Source organism: Hypanus sabinus, chromosome 7 (assembly GCF_030144855.1).
Source record: "Hypanus sabinus isolate sHypSab1 chromosome 7, sHypSab1.hap1, whole genome shotgun sequence".
In the NCBI taxonomy this organism is placed as follows: Eukaryota; Metazoa; Chordata; class Chondrichthyes; order Myliobatiformes; family Dasyatidae; genus Hypanus; species Hypanus sabinus.
In genome coordinates this window covers 99,033,199-99,053,626 of record NC_082712.1, presented here as the reverse complement: position 1 = coordinate 99,053,626, position 20,428 = coordinate 99,033,199, and the positions used below count along the sequence as shown (strand labels likewise).

The 20,428-nt window shown below is 41.9% G+C and overlaps 1 protein-coding gene across 3 annotated transcripts in view; it reads right to left on the bottom strand.

The window, feature by feature from the left end:
* Nucleotides 1-20,428, bottom strand: part of LOC132397043 (E3 ubiquitin-protein ligase RNF167-like) — a 184,316-nt gene that overhangs the window by 17,585 nt on the left and 146,303 nt on the right. For all 3 annotated transcript variants that reach the window (XM_059975288.1, XM_059975289.1, XM_059975290.1), the window contains one exon: nucleotides 1,441-1,521. In XM_059975288.1, coding sequence (XP_059831271.1) covers nucleotides 1,441-1,521 — 81 coding nt within the window. The remainder of the gene's footprint in view (nucleotides 1-1,440; nucleotides 1,522-20,428) is intronic.

Genomic DNA, 20,428 nt, shown 5'->3' with positions numbered 1-20,428 from the left:
ATATGTGGGTTACACCAACATTAAGTGTGCAGCGGACAGCAAGGAAAGTTATTATGGCTTGCAGAAGGATCAGAATCAGCTGGAAAAATGAGCAGAAAAATGACAAACAGAATAAAATTCAGACAAGTGCAAGGTATTGCACTTCAGTGGGACCAACCAGACAAGGTCTTACACTGTGAACAGTAGGATACTGAAGATAATAAAAAAAACACAAAATGCTGGCAGAACTCAGCAGGCCAGACAGCAACTATGGGAGGAGGTAGTGACGACGTTTCGGGCCGAAACCCTTCAACAGGAGGATACTGAAGATTGTGGTAGAACAAAGAGATCTGGGAATACATCTCTATAATTCGTTAGATGTGGTGTCACGGGTAGCTAGGGTCATAAAGAAAGCTTCTGGCCCACTGGCATTCATAAATCCAAGTATAAGTACAGGAGATGGGGTGTTATGTTGAAGACATTGGTGGGGCCTAATTTGGAGTACTGGGTTCAGTTTTGGTCACCTACCGACAGGAAAAATGTAAATAAGGTTGAAAGAGTACAGAGAAATTTTACAAGGATGTTGCTGGGTCTGGAGGAGAGTTATAAGGAAATATTGAACAGGTTAGGTCTTTATTCCTTAGAATGTAGAAGGTTGAGAGGAGATTTGACAGAGATATACAAAATTATGAGGGGTATAGATCGGGTAAATGTAAACAGGCTTTTTTCCACTGAGGTTGGGTGGGACTACAACCAAAGGTCATGGGTTAAGGCTAAAAAGTGAAAATTTTAAGGGGAACACGAGGGGGAACTTCTTCACTCAGAGGGTCAACAAAAGCGGTACATGCAAGCTCGATTTCAGCGTTTAAGTGAGATTTGTACAGATACATGGATAGTAGTGTTATGGAGGACTATGGTCCCGATACAGGTTGATGGAAGTAGTCAGTGTACATTGTTTTGGCATGGACTAGATGGGGTGAAAGGCCCGTTTCTGTTCTGTACTTTTTTTATGGCTCTACAATGTTTCAAATTAGTGCCTTCCATATAAACATGGGATTTGTTAACCCAGAATTCTTTCTGCTGGAAGTTGATTAGCAATAGCAGAAGGGGAAAGTGGAGAAGAGAACATCTATTCCTTTTAGTAAGGGAACAAAAGACTGTTGTAACCACGACAGCATCTCCCATGGTGTGAGGGTGGCCGCCAAGGACAACGGTGCAGATACTCACCTCAGATGCAGGTGCAGATCCTCAGTGACCTACTGCACTCTTGAAACTGCATGACTTTCGCTTTCACCAGTTCCAACCAAAGACCAAACATGTCACTTTGGATAACAGACAACCGACCCCGAAAAACAGCTTATCTCCCCTGCAACTGCATCCATGTCCTGTGTCATGATATCCTGTACATCTCTGTAACCCCTGCTTCACAGTCTCTGCCTTGGATAGATTAGAATGACTTACCATGCGAGCAAGGCAGTATTCGAAGTTTGTCACCCTCTTCGTACTCGTCAAGACAGATTGCACAAACATCATAACCATCTCCTGCATTGAAACAAAATGTTTACACTCTGTAACAAGACACCAGCACCCAACACAATATAAAAGAAAACAACAACTAAAACCAGGTCCCCATTGCTGACAAACCCATGCCTCCAATTACCAGCTCTCAGGGGGTTGTGAAAAAAAAAAATTCAGGGAGATTTGGATGTGACTTGCTCTTTCAATGTGCTGGTGTGTTGATCAAAATGCAGCATGTAACCATTTTTTGGGCTGAGGTGAACACTGGCAAGGGGACAGCAGGAGGATAAATAAAAATATTTCAAGAGTATGGTAATACTTGGTATACAGTGACACCTCAACCATTAAGGGGGATACAGTGACCCCCTTCGCACGTTACTGGGTATACAGTGAAACGCTCACTGAATTACTGGGTGTACAGTGAACACCTCACCAGTGACTGGGGGTACAGTGAACCCCTCACCCATGACTATGGGTGCAGTGACCCCCTCACCGGTTGCTGGGTGTACAATGAACCGCTCAGTTGTTGGCGGGTGTGTCGTGAACACTTAATTCACAGGAAGTGGTTTTAGGTTCTCAGTAAGTAGCTGTTTTCAGAAGAACGAGATTGCACACAAGTGATACCTTTTTTAATCTCTCAGAGCAGCCTCATCCAAATGGGGCTTTGGTTGAGAACAACAATGTCCATTTTTTAAACATTCATTTAAAACTAAAAGCTATTTTAGTTTTAGGTGCAAGTCAAGGTGCAATTATTTTATAAAGGTGTAAAAGTGCAGAACGGATGACAGATCAGAGGTGGGGTACTGCGTCGTGAGTGATGCATCTCCTGACGCACCACCCCATTCAACCGTCTATAAGTCGCAACTGAAGAATAGGATGGTTTACTCTACCACAATTCAGGGCAAAGCAGCCTGCTCGCTGACACACTGAGCATTACCCCTCCACCACCAATACACAGTGGCTGCATGTATAACATTGACAAACTCGCTGCAGAAAACAATGAGGCTCCTTCGACAAAAGCAACAATGGCATTTCTTTGAAGAGTGCTGCTGAGCTACCATCTTGATCTGCTATGGACTGCTATGTTCTCACAGTCCTATGACTTGACCTAGTGTTGATGAAATTAGAAGGAAGACTGCAGAGGGTGAGGTTGCATTCTGACATTAGCCCTTCCTGACATCAGCTCTGAAATTCACATCCTGTAATACTCTACTATCATTCCATTCACCAAGGCCTTGATGTTTGTTTTTTCACAACAGTGGCAACTAATTCCCCGCTCAGAGCAGGAAATTATTACATGGCCCGAAAACTGCACAGCACTTTAAATGCCTTTTTTTAAAAAAACAATATGCATATGGTCAATATTCAGAGTGAAAATTGAAAAAAATCACATACTTTTGATTTTATTTATCAATTGAAGTTTACAATGAAATACAGTACACTCTGACCCTGCATACTACTGACTTGTTTCAACATGGTTATTCAATTCTTTTATTGAAATTTTTAAAAATGACAAATCAATTCTAATCAACACTGAAAACTTCTCAAGACTGGTCGCCATTACAGTAAACATTCAACTAGATAATGAGAGTGTTTTACATACTTTATGAGCCACTCACTGCCAATCACACATTAGTTCACATTCTGCCTCCCCCACATGTGTAAATGTTTTTGCCTCCTCTCTAATTTATTCCATTTTCCCCCCACCCATAATGCCTGGAAAATGGCCTGCAAATTCCAGTGAGGGTGGCATGTCTAAGATGACTAGGAAAAACATCAGCACGGCTGTGAAACTGCAAGTGACACAGCGTTCGAAAGCTGCTGAACAGAGTGTGGAAGAAGCCATGGCCAGAAGCATGCAACAATATCCTAGGATTATCCAGTCATCCAAAACATCGTTGAACTGGCCAATGAAGTGGGATTAGAGGCGATGTTGAAGAGTTACAGTATTCTCATGATGACGGCCTTAATAACAAAGAGCTTCAAGAATTGGCAGAGCAACACGTAGAGGTGTACAAGATGATGAGAGACATTGATCGTGTGCATCATCAGAGGCTTTTTCCCAGGGTTGAAATGTTTGCCACAGGAGGACATAGGTTTAAGATGCTGGGGAGTAGGTACAGAGGAAATGTCAGGTATAAGTTTTTTTACTCAGAGTGGTGAGTGTGTGGAATGGGCTGCCAGCAACAGTGCTGGAGGTGGATAGGTACATGGAGCTTAGAAAAATAGAGGGCTATAGGTAAGCCTAGTAATTTTTGAGGTAGGGACATGTTCGGCACAACTTTGTGGGCCAAAGGGCCTGTACTGTGCTGTAAGTTTTCTATGTTTCTAACACATCCTAGATGAATCTAAGGACATGATGGAGAAAAGGAAACACCAGCAAGAAACCTCACCACAAAATTTTTCAGCACTACTATCACCATGATCACACAAATCATGAACCAGTTCATCGATAGTGACTCTGACAGGGAGCAAAGCAACAAGGCAAAGAGAGGTGTTCTCAACATGATTTCCTGCTACCAAGGACTGCTTCATAAGGGGAGACTTAAGAAAAGGCACATGTCCATTTACGCAATGTTACACTGACCCAGCATAGCACTGATTTACACAGCACTCCCATCTCTGAGGAACACGTCCTCAGCATTAAGCAGGGTCTGAGTGTACAAAGAAATCTTTTACATTTGTAAAATTTTTTTTGTGTCTTTATTACAAATCCATGTTGCTAAGTACTTTTCAAGTTAATCTTGCATCCAGATAAAAGATGCATCTTAATACTCATTAGATGATCCATATGTTCCACTTCTAGTCTGTTTCTGGGTTTAAATTTGACAGAATTCATAAGATTAAATCCATATTTGCAGTCAGCACTAGCAGCTTGAAAAGTTCCAACAATGTGAACAAGAATTTTTCTAAGCACGTAGTTCAATATATCAATGAACATCTTAATTGAACCAATCTTAAACACAAACCACATCTCACAACACAAGCAAACAATGTAATGCAGTCAAAACAACTGACAGGCACAGTGGCAAAAGTAAAATGTTTCACTGTTCAGCAGGTCTTTGGTTTAACACTGAACTACTGATTTCCATTCTGTGTTTACTGTTACAATTTGTAACTGTTGTAATGTGAAACACTGACAGTGTAAATACGTTAAAGCACTAAAATGTTTCAAAGTAAAAGTTGTGGTATATTTATTTTGAAAATTTATGGATTATATTCATTAAAACAATTACAGGGTATTTCACAATTCTATTAATATAGATTTCAAGATATTTGCATAATTTCAAAATTACATTAACATCATACATAAGAAAATTACAGCTGTGTGGCAACAAAGGCTATGTTCATGGGAGCATTTCAGTTACTCTGTGGCCTTGCACCTGCACAGTTTACAGGGAATAGCAGCCCTTGACTTTCTTCCAAATGTCTAAAATTTGCTCTTTTCCCCCTGTCCACTATTTGGAGGCCATTCAAACCCACTCAGTAGTATCGTGGCTTCTGGTGTTTATTTAATGCTCTTTTTCCAATAATCCAGCCTGGAGGAAACAACTCTGAAGCTGTAGAACTCAAATGTTCTCCTACAGTTCCTACACTGCTCAACTGAACAAGATTTCCAGCACTTTCTCAATGTTTCGCAGATTTTCAGCATCCATTATTACTGACGGCTTTGTGGACAAAGTTGTGGATAAAGCAAAGCTAGGCAGAGAGGCAGATAGGGTTGAGGAGGCAGAGAGTCTGCAGAAGGACTTGGACAGATTAGGAGAAGTGTCGTCATCGTGGGAATCCCTCAAGGTCGAGGATGATGGTTTTTGTTCTGTTGATCTATTTATGGGCTCTCAAGTGACTTATGAGTCCAACCTTGCTTTGAAAGTTCTGCTGCATTCAGGACAGGTAGTTCCAGATGGCAGATCGGGCTCTGGTTGTTGCTGCCTCTCTTTCCGTTTTCTTCTCTTTTCTCCTAATTCTCCACATCAATTGGCTTCGAAAGTTGCTGTTCCTTTTCGGATGATGGTCTGCCAGAGTTTCCTGTCCTTGGCATTGGTTTCCCAATTGTTGATGTCAACGTTACATTTCTTCATGTTGGCTTTTAAGACATCTTTGAATCTCTTCTGTTGTCTGCCTCTTTTACGTTTGCCTTCTTTAAGCTGGGAATAGAAGATTTGTTTCGGCAGACATTTGTCTTTCATCCGAACAACATGACCGGTCCATCTTAGTTGGTTCTTGATGACGTTGGCTTCAATGCTGCTTGTCTTTGCTCCATTCAGCACACTGATGTTGGTTCTTCTATCTTGCCAGCTGATATTTAAGATGTTTCGAAGACAGCATTGATGGAACTTTTCAGGCGCTTTCAGATGTTGTTGGTATGTTGTCCAGGTTTCTGATGCATACAGGAGCATTGGAATCACCACTGCTTTGTACACTAACATTTTGGTGTCTGTTTGGAAGTCACGATCATGAAAGACTCCTGTTTGGAGACGTCCAAAAGCTGTTCCAGCGCATTTAAGCAATGTTGGATTTCGTCATTAAGGTCAATATCGGAGGAGAGGTGACTTCCAAGATACGGAAAGTGGTCCACATTTTCTAGGGTTATTTCGCCAAGTTGAATTGATGGTTCTATCCGATTTGTCTGAGTTGGTGAAGGTTGGTAGATGATCTGAGTCCCCTTGGAATTGATGGTAGGTCCAAGTTTTGTGTATGTACAGTTTTTTAAAAATATTTTTTAAATTAAAATTTTAAGAGCATCACATAGAATGAATAGAATAATAGAGTAATGAAGATTAATATTAGCCCTCCCCCCTCAACATCCCTGTCTAAAGGGGGGGCGGAGAGGGAGGGAGGAAGGAAGGAAGGATTGGATATTGGAGGATCCCCACATGCTCCATGGAGTTCAAAATAACTTTAGTATATATCTTTATTTTTTTTCCCCCAAATAACTGATAATTTTATCTTCAAAGGACCTATATATTTAATCCTATCTTTTGTAGATAAGGGTGCCAAATTTTCAAAAATATATCATATTCATTTCTTAAATTATAAGTAATTTTTTCAAGTGGAATGCAGCTATATATTTCATTATTTCAACAATCCATAGTTAAATATGAATCTGATTTCCAAGTAACTGCAATAGCTTTCTTGGCTACTGCCAAAGCAATTTTTATAAAATTTTTCTGATATTTATTCAATTTAGTGTATGTACAGTTCAAGGCAGTCAGAATCTGTTGTAGGTGGTTTTCTGAAAGAGCTGCAACACTGTTGTCATCTGCATATTGGAACTTGATGAGGGAACTCGTGGATGTATTGTTTTTGGTCTTGAGACGGTCATGCACTTCGGTAAAAGGAATAAAGGTGTAGACTAATTCCTAAACAGGGAGCAAATTCAGAAATCAGAGGTACAAGGGGACTTGGGAGTCAGCATTCAGGATTCCCTAATGGTTATTCTGCAGGTTGACTCAGTGGTAATAAAGGGAAATGAAGTGTTAGCATTCATTTTGAGGAAACTGTAATATAAATGGAAGGATGTAATCTTGAGGATTTAAAAGGCAGTGGTCAGACCACATGTAGAGTATTGTAAGTATTTTGGCCACCATATCTAATAAAGGATACGCTAGCATTGGAGAGAGTCCAGAGGAGGTTTATAAGGATGATCCCGGAAATGAAAATGTTAACATCTGAGGAGCGTTTGATGGCTCAGGGCATATATTTCCAAGATTTAGAAGAATGAGGGGGAAACTCATTGAAACGTATCTATTGTAGAAAGGACACGGTGAGGATGTTTCCTAAACTAGGGGAGTATAGGACCAGAGGACACAACCTCAAAATAGAAGGACGTCCCTTTAGCACAGAGATGACGAGGAATTCCTTCACCGAGAGGTTGGTGAATTGATGGAATTTGTTACCACAGACTGCTCCCGAGGTCAAATCATTGGGTAGATTAAAGTGGAGGCTGATAGGTTCTTGATTAGTAAGGGCATCAAAGGTTACAGAGAGCAGGCAGGAGAATGTGTTTGAGATGGACAATGAATCCACTATGAGGGAATGGAACAAATGGCCTAATTCTGCTCCTATGTCTCATGGTCTTATGGTCTAACAAATCTCTGAGCATGAAGACATCTTTAGAGTTAGTGCTGGAGGCCAACTGGGGACAACATATGGAATGTATATGTAAAGGGCACCTGTCTGAAACATGAAGATCGATGTGTAAATGAATCTGATACTGTGTGGGCTGATGGTTGCTGTGCTCATGCAGCAGCAGAAGAAAGAGCCTGTCATACCAAACATCAACGTCCTGGGCACGTGCTGCTCAGTCATCGGATGAGTGTTAGTGAGAGCAGGTGAAGCAAGTCCATGAAATCAAGTGCATTGTCCAATCTGTCACTTCATACAAGCAAAAGGGCAAATAGGGAGGACGAGCAGATCAGGAAACAGTAAAGGGCTTTTTTCGGATGAAATGAAAATATTATACATTATCAGCCGATTGCTCTCCTGGGAAAGCAGTAGACAGAAGAGACTTGAAAGAGAAAAGCACAAAATGATGCACTGGATGTTTGCAATGTAGAAGTTAATTCAAGAGAAGAATAACAATGTAAAACTTTGCTGAGGCCATATTAGGACTATCGTGAGCAGTTCTGACCATAAGACCATAAGCCATTGGAACAGAATTGGGGCATTTGGCCCATTGAGTTTGCTTCACCATTTCATCATGGCTGATCCATTTTCAATCTCCGCCTCAATCATCTCCTTATCACTTCATGCCCAAACATGCCCTAGATTCTACCAACCTCTGCCTTCAATATACATAAAGACTTCACAACAAAGTCCACAGATTCACCACTCTCTGGCTAAAGAAATTTCCCCTCATCTCCAACCTAAAAGAAGGCCCCTCTATTCTGAGGCTGTGTCCTTTGGTCTTAGACACCCCCACCATAGGAAACGTCCTATCCACATCCACTCTATCAGGGCCTTTCACCATTCCATAGGTTTCAATGAGGACACCCCTCATTCATCTGAATTCCACTGAATGCAGGCCCACAGGCATCAAACGCTCTTCATATGACAAGCCATTCAAACCTGGAATCATTTTCTTGAACCTCCTTTGAACCCTCTTTAGTTTCAGCACATCCTTTCTAAGATAAGGGGACTAAAGCTGCACACCATACTCCAAGTGATGCCTCACCAATGCTTTATAAGCTCTCAACATTACACTCTTGCTATTATAATATAGTCCTCTTGAAATGAATGCTAACATTTCATTTGCCTTCCTCACCAGACTCAACCTGCAAATTAACCTTTACAGAATCCTGCACGGAGTTTTTTGTATTTTCTCTCCATTTAGAAAACAGCCAATCCTTTCATTTCTTCTACCGAAGTGTATGACCATACACTGTATTCCATCTGCCATTACTTTGCCCATTCTCCTAAACTGTCTAGGTCATTCTGTGGCCTCTCTACTTCCCCAAAACTACCTGTCCCTCCACTTATCTTCATATCATCTGCAAACATTGCAACAAGGCCATCAATTGCATCAACCAAATCATTAACAGATAATGTAAAAATAACTGGTCCCCAAACACTCTCCTATGAAGCACCACTGGTCACTGGCAACCAATCAGAAAAGGCTCCCCTTATTCCCACTCTTTGCCTCCTGCCAATCAGCCAAAGCCCTAACCATGCTAGAAACTTCCCTGTAATACCACGGGCTCACAGCTTGTAAAGCAGCCTCACGTGTAACACCTTGTCAGAGGCCTTCTGAAAATCTAAAAACCCAACAGCAATTGATTCTCCTTTGTGCATCCCACTTGTTATTTATTCAAAGTATTCCGAAAGATTTGTGAGGCAAGATTTTCCCTTGAGAAAATTATGCTGACTATGGCCTATTTTTTCATGTGCCTCCAAGTACACCAAAACCACATCCTTAAGAATCGACTCCAACATCTTCCCAACTACTGAGGTCAGTCTCTCAGATAACCACATCTGCGCCAGGCGCACTGAGACGCAACTCCTGAGAGACCATGTTAGGGATCTGGAGCTGTGGCTCGATGACCTACTGTTTATTAGGGAGAGTGAACAGGAGATAGAGAGGAGCTACAGGGAGTTAGACACCCCGAGACTGCAGGAGTTAGATATGTGGGTGGTAAGTTAGGAAAGCAAGGGAGAAAGCTCAGATAGTAGAGAGCACCCTTGTGGCCATCACCGTCAGTAATGATTATCTCATTTTGGATGTGGTTGAGGGGGGAACGACCTGACAGAGGACGACCATAGCCACCAGGTCCCTGGCACTGAGCCTGGTTCCGTGGTGCAGAAGGGAAAGAGGAAGATGAGGAATGCGTTATTCATAGGGGATTTCATAGTGAGGGGAACAGACAGGAGATTCTGGCAACCTTGGTGTGTTGTCTCCCAGGTAAGGGATATCTCGGATTGGGAGCAGAGTATTCTGAAGGAAGAGGAAGTCTTGGTACACGTTAGTACCAATGACATAGGTAGAAAAACGGAGGAGGTCCTGAAGAGAGAATTCAGAGAGTAAGGTAGGAGGACCTCTAGTGCTAGCGAGTTCAAGAATAGCATGATCAGGTATATTAATGTCTGGCTGAGAGACTGGTGTAGGGGGCAGGGATTCAGATTCCTGGTTCACTGGGGCCTCTTCTGGGGGAGGTACGACCTGTACAAAAAGGATGGGTTACACCTGAACCCAAAAGGGTCCAATATCCTAGCGTGCACATTTAATACAGCTGTTAGGGAGGGTTTAAACTAATTTGGCAGGGGGATGGGAACTGGAGTGATAGGGTTGAGGAAGGGGAAAACAGAAATAAATCAAAGACAGCGTGCAAGAGAAATGATGGAAAAAACAGGCAGGAGATGAGGCTTAATCAAAGCCAGTGACATGAGTTACAGGGCAATAGAGGCGTGGTGCAGTTAAAACAGAAAGCAACAAATACTGGACTGAAAGTGTTATACTTGAATGCACACAGCATAAAAAAATAAATTGGATAATCTTGAAATACAGCTACAGATTGGTAAGTATGACGTTGTGGCCATTTCTGAAACTTGGCTAATCGGGGGCGGGGTTGAATGTCCAAGGATACATGGTGTATCAGAAGGATAGGTTAGTAGGTGGGGGGGGGGGGGGTGCTATATTTGAATGCACGCAGCGTGAGGAATAAAATGGACTATTTCAGAATTCAGCTACAGATAGGCAAATATGACATTGTGGCCATCTCTGAAACTTGGCTGAAGGATGGCTGCCTTTGGGAGCTGAACATCCAAAGATATAGAGTGTATCAAAAAGATAGGTTAGTAGGCAGATGGGGTGGTTTGGCTCTGTGTATACAAAATAATATTAAATCATCAGAAAGGGATGACATAGGATTGGAACAGGTAGAGTCTCTGTGGGTTGAGTTAAGAAATGGCAAGGGTAAAGGGATCCTAATGGACCCTGTATACAGGCCTCCAAACAGCAGCCGGGATGTGGATTCCAAATTATAGCAGGAGATAGAAAAGGTGTGTCAGAAAGGCAATGTCACAATAATCGTTGGGGTTTTAACATGAAAGTGGTTTGGGAAATCCAGGTCAGTACTGAACCTCAAGAGAGAGAATTTGTAGAACGTCTAAGAGACGGCTTTTTAGAACAGCTTGTTGTTGAGCCCACTAAGGGATTGGGTGTGCTGGATTGGGTGTTGTGCAATAATCTGGAGATAATTATAGAGAGTTTAAGGTTAAGAAACCGTTAGGGAACAGTGATCACAATATGATTGAGTTCACATTGACGCTTGAAAGGGAAAAAATAAAATCCAATGTGTCGGTATTTCAGTGGAATAAAGGAAATTACAATGGGAACTGGCCAAAGTTGACTAGAAAGGGACATTTAGAGGAAGGACAGCAGAGCAGCAATGGCTGGAGTTTCTGTGAAAAATGAAGGAAGTACAAGACAGATATATTTCAAATAAGAAGAAATTTTCTTTTTTTAAATTAGTTTTTTTAATACATTTTACAGATTAAAAAACCCCAAATCACAATGAGGAACATTAATACAGTGCAAAATTAAGCATACAATGACAATATGATACAGAGAAAGAGAATTTTAAAAAAAGCACCTAAATTGAAGACAGGTAAACTTAGTATCCTCCCCAAGCCCCAAACACAAAAAAAAAACTCCAGACCAACCACAACACAATATAGAGAATATAAATCAGGACAATCAAACTCCCAGACTGTGAATACACTTAGCAACAGAGGATAGTAATGCCTACTACCAGAAAAAAAAGGGAGCTGAAAGCAAGGGACCGAAAAGGAAAAAACCCTAATCAAGAGGAAGGTTATGAAAGTACTCGATAAAAGGTCCCCAGACCTTATGGAACTTTAGGTTCGAATTAAGAACTGAATAATGAATTTTTTCGAGGTCCAAGCAAGCCATAATATCGTTAAGCCATTGAGCATGAGTGGGCGGGGCGACATCTCTCCATCTAAGGAGGATCAAGCGTCTAGCCAGGAGAGAGGCAAAGGATAATATTCGGCATTTGGTTGGACTCAGACGTAAATCTGTCTCGTCCCAGAAACCAAACAAAGCAATTAAGGGGTTTGGTTCTAGGTGCTGATTCAGAATATACGATAATGTAGTGAAGACATCTTTCCAAAATTTCTCCAAGCTAGGACAGAACCAGTACATATGAATGAGAGAGGCCTCGCCCCTCTTGCATTTATCACAGAGCGGACTAATGTCAGGGTAGAATCGAGATAGTTTAGATTTAGACATATGGGCTCTATGAACAATCTTAAACTGTAAAAGGCAATGGCGAGCACAAAGAGAGGTTGAGTTAACCGATTTGAGAATCGAGTCCCAGCTCTCATTAGATAAGGAGGTATTTAAATCATGCTCCCATGCCATTTTAATTTTATCCACAGGGGCCCGTCGTAAGGCTGCTAATTTATCTTGAATAATTGATATTAAACCTTTACCTAGTGGATTAATGAAAAGAAATAAGTCCATAGCATTTTTCGCAGGCATTTCAGGAAAGTTAGGAATTAAAGGAGCAATAAAGTGTCTAATTTGGAGATATCTAAAAAAATGAGCATTGGGCAGATTGAACTTAACAGACAGCTGCTGAAAAGAGGCGAAGCGATTATCAATGAAAAGATCTTCAAAATGTCTAATGCCCTTCCTATACCAAACCTGGAATGCTGAATTGTACGTGGTAGGTAAAAAAAGGTGATTATGTACGACAGGGCTGGAAACGGAAAAACCATGTAAACCATAGCATTTCCTAAACTGAGCCCATATACGCAAAGTGTGTCTAACAAGAGGATTAGCTATTAATCTGGACAGACTACTAGGGAGTGCAGAGCCAAGAAGTGCAGAGATAGATAATTCTTTAGTGGAGCTCAACTCCATCGCCACCCAATTAGGGCACTCGGGTTGGCCATGGAAGAAAGACCAAAAGGTACCACAACGTATATTAGCTGCCCAATAATATAAACAAAAGTTAGGTAAAGCCATGCCGCCCTCTTTTTTAGATTTTTGGAGATGGATTTTATTAATTCTAGAGCGCTTATTCTTCCACAGATATGACAAAATAATAGAGTCTAAGGAATCAAAAAAAGATTTAGGAATAAAAATCGGGATAGATTGAAATAAATATAAAAATTTGGGGAGAACATACATTGTAACAACATTAATATGACCTACCAAAGACATAGATAGAGGTGACCATTGTACCAGACTCTGTTTTATAGTATATGAAAGATTGGCAAAGTTTTCACAAAAGAGATCTTTAAACTTCCTTGTGACTGTAATTCCAAGATAAGTAAATTGATTATGGACTACTTTGAAAGGGAGATCATGAAATGTTAATTCTTGTGCTTCTTTATTAATTGGGAAAAGTTCACTCTTATGTAAATTAAGTTTATAGCCAGAGATCTGGCTGAACTGGTCAAGAAGTGAAAACATTGGAGGTAAGGATGTAGACGGATTTGAGAGAAAGAGTAATAAGTCATCAGCATAAAGAGAAACTTTATGCTCAACACCCTTCTCCAAATCCCGGTCAATTCAGGACAATTTCGAAATGCTATCGCCAAAGGTTCTATAGCCAAATCAAAGAGAAAGGGACTTAAGGGGCATCCCTGACGGGTGCCACGTTTGAGATTAAATACCTGGGATTTCTGAAAATTAGTTAAAACAGAAGCAGTAGGACACAGGTACAGCAATTTGATCCAAGAGATGAAACTTTGACCGAGGTCAAATTTTTCTAAGACTGCAAAAAGGTAGTTCCACTCTAGACGATCAAATGCTTTCTCCGCATCGAGGGAAATAACACATTCAGGAATCCCAGTTGGAGGTGAGTATAAGATATTAAATAAACGCCGAGTGTTTAAAAAAAGGGAGACGGTTTTTAATAAAACCTGATTGGTCATCAGAGATAATGGAGGGAATATCGGTTTCTAATCAATGAGCCAGAACTTTAGCTAAGATCTTTACATCAACATTGAGCAAAGAGATCGGCCTATACGAGGAACACTCTGTTGGGTCTTTGCCCTTTTTTAATAGAAGAATAATAGATGCCTCATTGAAAGAGGGTGGCAATTTGCCGTGATTAAACGAATCAGATAATACTGAAAGTAACTGGGGAGAAAGAAGTGAAGAGAATGATTTATAAAATTCTACAAGGAACCCATCAGGTCCAGGAGATTTCCCTGAGGACAGTGCAGAAATTGCAAAAGATATTTCTTCTGATGATATAGGCGCATTAAGTTTGGCTTTAGAATCAGATGAAAGTGAAGGAATATTCAGATTCTTTAAAAATTGATCAGCAAGAGATACTGTCATTCAAAGATTCAGAGGAATAAAGAGAAGAAATTTTCAAAGGGAAGAAGGACAGTACCGTGGCTGACAAGTGAAGTCAGAGCTGAAGTAAAAGCAAAAGGGAGGGCATACAAGGAAGCCAAAGCTAGTGGGAAGATAGAGGATTGGGAAGCTTTTAAAAACTTGCAGTAGGAAACTAAGAAGGTTATTAGGAAGGAAAAGATGAATTATGAAAGGAAGCTGGCGACTAATATCAAAAAAAGATACGAGCTTTTCTAAGTGTATAACGGGTAAATGAGAGTCGAAGGTAGATATAGGACCAATACAAAACGACTCTGGAGATATTGTAATGAGAGATGCAGAGATGGCAGAGGAACTGAATGCATATTTTGCACCACTCTTCACAGTGGAAGATGTCTGCAGTATACCGGACATTCAGGACTGTCAGGGAGTGAAGTTTGTACAGTGAAAATTACAACTGAGAAGGTGCCCAAGAAGCTTAATGGTCTGAGGGTGGATAAATCTCCTGGACCTGATAGAATGCACCCTCAGGTTCTGAAGGAAGTAGTTGGAGAGATTGTGGGGGCATTAACAATGACCTTTCAAGAATTGATAGATTCTGGCATTGTACCAGATGACTGGAAAATTGCAAATGTTACTCCACTATTTAAAAAGGGCGGGAGGCAGCAGAAAGTAAACTATAGAGCTGTTAGCCTGACATCAGTGGTTGGGAAGTTGTTGGAATCGATTGTTAGGAATGAGATTACGGAGTTGCTCGAGCTACATGACAAGATGGGCCAAAACCAGCATGGCTTCTTGAAAGGAAAATCCTGCCTGACAAACCTACTGCAATTCTTTGAGGAAATTACAAGCAGGGTAAACAAAAGAGATGCAGTAGACGTGGTGTACTTGGATTTTCAGAGGGCCTTTAACAAGGTGCCGCGCATGAGGTTGTTTAGCAAGAAAAGAGCCCATGGAATTATAGGGAAGTTACTAGCATGGGTGGAGTATTGGCCAATCGGTAGAAAACAGAGACTGGGAATAAAGGGATCCTATTCTGGCTGGCTGCCGGTAACCAATGGAGGGTTCCACAGTGGTACTGCTGCTTTTTATGTTTGCCAATGATTTGGGCTATGGGATTAAGGGATTTGTGGCTAAATTCAGTGATGATACAAAGATAGGTGGAGGAGCAGGTAGTATTGAGGAAACAGAGAGCCTGCGGAGAGACTTAGGTACTGCAATTTAGGGGAATGGGCAATAAAGTGGCAAATGAAATACAATGTTGGAAAGTGTATCGTCATGCACTTTGGTGGAAGTAGTAAACGGGTAGACTATTATTTAGATGGGGAAAGAATTCAAAATGCAGAGATGCAAAGGGACTTGTGAGTCCTTGTACAAGATACCCTAAAGGTTAGCCTCCAGGTTGAGTCAGTTGTGAAGAAGGCAAATGCAATATTGGCATTCATTTCTAGAGGTATAGAATATAAGAGCAGGAATGTAATGTTGAGGTTCTATAAGGCACTCGTGAGACAAGAGCATTGTGTGTAGTTTTGGGCTCCTTGTTTTAGGAAGAATGTACTGACATTGGAGAGGGTTCAGAGAAGATTCACAAGAATGATTCCAGGAATGAAAGAGTTACTGTATGAGGAACATCTAGCAGCTCTTGGACTGCATTCCCTGGAGTTCAGGAGAACGAGGGGGATCTCATAGAAACAGTCCGAATGTTACAAGGCCTGAACAGATTAGATATGGCAAAGTTACTTCCCATGGTAGGGGATTCTAGGACAAGAGGGCACAACTTTAGGATTGAAGGATGTCCACTTAGAACTGAGATGCGGAGAAATTACTTTAGTCAGAGGGTGGTAAATCTGTGGAATTTGTTGCCACAAGTGGCTGTGGAGGCCAAGTCATTGAGTATATTTAAGGCAGAGATAGATAGGTTCTTGATTAGCCAGGGCATCAAAGGGTATGGGGTGAAGGAAGGGGAGTGGGAATGACTGGATGAAGTGTATCAGCCCATGAGTCATTGGCGGAGCAGATTCGATGGGCCGAATGGCCTACTCCTGCTCCTATATCATGGTCTTATGGACTAACTAGCCTATAATTTCCTTTCTTCTGCCTCTCTCCATTCTTGAAGAGTGGTGTAACATTTGCAATTTTCCAGTATTCCGGAACCATTCCAGAATCTAATGATCCATGAAAGATCATTACTAATGCCTCCAAGATCCCTTCAGCCACCTCTTTCAGAACTCTGCGGTGTATACCATCCAGTTCAAGTGATTTATCTACCTTCAGACCTTTCAGTTTCCCAAGAACCTCCTCTCTAGTAATTGTAACTCCACACACGTCATGACCCGACAACTGGAGCTTCCACCATACTGCTAGTGTTTTCCACAGTGAAGACTGCTGTAAAATACTTATTCAATTAGCCCACCATTTCCTTGGCCCCTATTCCTACCTCTCCAGCATTGTTTTCCAGCAGTCCAAAACCCACTCTTGCTTCTCTTTTACACTTTATGTATCTCAAAAAACATTTGGTATCCTCTTCAATATTATTGGCTAGCTTACTTTTCATCTTTACCTTCTTAATGACTTTTTTATTTGCCTTCTATTGGTATTTGAAAGCTTCCCAATCTTCTAACTATCCAACTAATTTTTGCTCTATTATTTGCCCTCTCTTTGACTTCTGTTTTTAGTCATGGCTGTGTCATCTTGCCTTTAGAACTCTGGTTGCTCCATCACAAGAAGGACATGGGAAGTTTTGGAGAGGGTACAGAAGAGGTTCACCTGGATGATATCTGGATTAGAGAGTATTAGTTGGAAGGAGAGGTTTGACAAACTTGTATGGCTTTTTCTGGAGCACTGGAGGGTAAGAGAAGACCTGACAGAATTAAATACAAATTATGATGGTTATATATTGGTTAGGTAAAGTGTTATTCCCAGTGTTCAAATGTTAAATACTGGAGGGTTCAGTTTTAAGCAAGCGAAGGTTTCTAAGAAATTTAAAAAGTCAAGTGCGTTTTTAACACAGGTGGGTGCCCAGAACACACTGCCTGGGGAGATGGAGGAAGCCCACACAATAGCAACATTTAACAGGCATTTAAATTTAAGTTCAAGTTCAGTGTATTGTCGTTGAACCGTAGACGTGCATACCACCAAACATTCCTCCAGTACATTTAACTCACACACAACCCGTAAAGTAATATTCTCACACGTAAATTGTTGCTGTTCCTTTTCGGTGCATTGTTTTTGCCACTTCCTTAGCATTTGTCTGTGTATTATGAGGCCAAGTTGCTAGCTTGATGCTCAACCCAGCACAGATGGAAAGCATCCCGTGCTGATGCCACTACAGCTCTGGCTGGCTATTATCACAAATAATTTAACAAAATAAGTGAATATACAATGCAAGTTTAAAAAGTAAACAGTATAATGTTACTGGTGCTTTATGTATGATGAGACCAGGTGGTGGTAGGCAGTTCAGTAGTCTTGCACCTTGGGGGAAGAAGCCGTTTCCCATCTTAATATTTCTTACCCTAATGCTACAGTACCTCCTGCCTGATGGTAGGGGGTCAAAGAGATTGATGGACAAATGGGAGAGATTACTGATATGCCAAGGGCTCTGTGTACACAGTGCTCCAAATAAATACCTTTAATGGATGAGAAAGAGATGCTGATCATCCTCTCAAAAGTCCTCAAAAAGTTTTGTAGGGTCATACGGTCAGATGCCTTGCAATTCCCATACCAGACGGTGGTGTGACTTGTCAGGACACTCTCGATGGTGCTGATTAAAATGGCCTTGCCACAATCTCCTCAGGGAACAGCGTCAGTGCTGTGCGTCCTTGACCAGAGAGGTGATGCTGAGGGGCGAGGTGAGATCATCCATTATATGCACTCCCAGAAACCTCTCTCCACACAGCATCCATATAAGTGTAATGAGGAGTGGTCAGGTTGCATCTTCCTAAAGTCCAGAATAACCTCTTTGGTCTTGTTGTGCTCTCACCTTTACAGGCACATGAACAGCAGCGAATGGAGGGACATAGACCATGTGCAGACAGGTTGAATTACTTAGGTTGGAATCATAGCCGGAACAGACATGGTGGGCCAAAGGGCTTGTTCCCTTGTTGAACCTGTTCCTATGGTCTAAACACATCAGTCACTTTCAATAATCTGCTACAGACAGAAGCTCTCATGATAAGAAGAGTGAATGACAGTAATATTCAGGAGAATGGGCAAGTTATGCTCCCCACCAGCAATGTGAAACTATACAAATGCAGGGAGTTCACATTTTTATCCAGTGACATCCTTCTTCAGAAACTTAGAAAACCTACAGCACAATACAGGCCCTTCGGCCCACAAAATTGTGCCGAACATGTCCTAATCTTAGAAATTACTAGGCTTACCCATAGCCCTCTATTTTTCTGAGCTCCATGTACCTATCCAAAAGTCTCTTAAAAGACCCTATCGTTTCCGCCTCCACCGCCGCCGCCTGCAGCCCATTCCACGCACTCACCACTCACTGCGTAAAAAACTTACCCCTGACATTTCCTCTGTACCTGCTCCCTATCATCTTAAACCTGTGTCCTCTTGTGGCAACCATTTCAGCCCTGGGTAAAAGCCTCTGACTATCCACACAATCAATGCCTCTCATCATCTTATACACCTCTATCAGGTCACCTCTCATCCTCTGTCGCTCCAAGGAGAAAAGGCCGAGTTCACGCAACCTATTCTCATAAGGCATGCTCCCCAATCCGGGCAACATCCTTGTAAATCTCCTCTGTACCCTTTCTATGGCTTCCACATCCTTCTTTCTATCACACAAGATGGCGGGCACACAGTGAACCACTGTATCTACTTCAGAAAAGTGGATAGTTATTTTTCTCATCTGGTACGGCCTACCCACCTCCTACCTACTGCCTGTTATGCCATTGGCATTCAGTGTAGCAACTAGACAGAGGGTGGAGCTTACGATGATGGCACCTAATGACAACTCCTTTACTTACATCTTTGGAAACAGCTCTATTTCTATTTTTAATATCTCTTTTTTTTCCTTCTCAGGGTTCTTTTGAAGACCCTAACCTGGTGTTACATGCAGACTTTGGTTCTTTGCGAGAATAGGACCTGCTCTTAGGGCCTCATGACCGGCCGCTTTTCAATATGCCAAGGACGCGGCCTGGGAGACCAGTGTGCCCTTTGGGGTGCTGGATCTTCGTGGCTCTGGAGGCGGGTGGATTCGAGGTTGGTGCCACTGCAGAAAACAGGTGTGTCGTGGGAGACGGAAGATCAAAAGCAGTGAGCTGGCTACATGCCCAGAGACCCGAGATCTTTGGGCACAGAGCTCGGAAAAAGCGACCCAACAGACTTTTAACACTTTTAATTGGTGTTATTGGGGGTGGGGGGGGGGAGGAGAGAGGAGGAAGAGACTGTGGTCTGTCTAATACCGGGCGAACAAGAGGTTTTTGGGGTAGTCTGTGTCTTTACTGATGCTTTGCTATATGCTTGAATGCTCGGTGGAGGGTGCAGATGCTTTTTTGCTGGTGGGGGGAGTCATCGCTTTGCTGCTGCTTATGTGTGGGGGGGGGAGCTTGGGGGGGCTTCAGGGTTCCAACATTTAACTGTCATTCATTCTTTGGGGCACTCCTCTGTTTTTGTGCATGCTTATGAAGAAAAAGAATTTCAGGGTGTATATTGTATACATTTCTCTGACATTAAATGTACCTATTGAATTAAGGCCCTCCAACTCTGGCGGTGTTCAGGGCATCCTACGTCATGTCAGTAGCTTGGTTTTCACTACAGTCAGCCATGCAAGTTCCAGGTGGAGACTCAGAAATACCATCACACTCAGATGTAGAAAGATTCTTCATTGCTGTTTCCATTACAGTTTTGTTTTATCAGTCAGAATTGTCAACCCTGAGCTGAACCCTCAAAGCTGGAGGACCAGTGGAGCACTCTGAGACTGGCCTCCACCAGACCTGTTTGGGATGGGTGACCCTACCAAGAGCCAAAGCATAATGCCCTGACTTCAGCCAAAATAAGTGCTCCAGGTCATTGAGGAACACAAGCCTCCAAACCCCATAACAAGGTTGTGATCCTCTTGGAGGATCTGGTACCTCCTGAGCTGAGCTATCCCAGGACAACTGA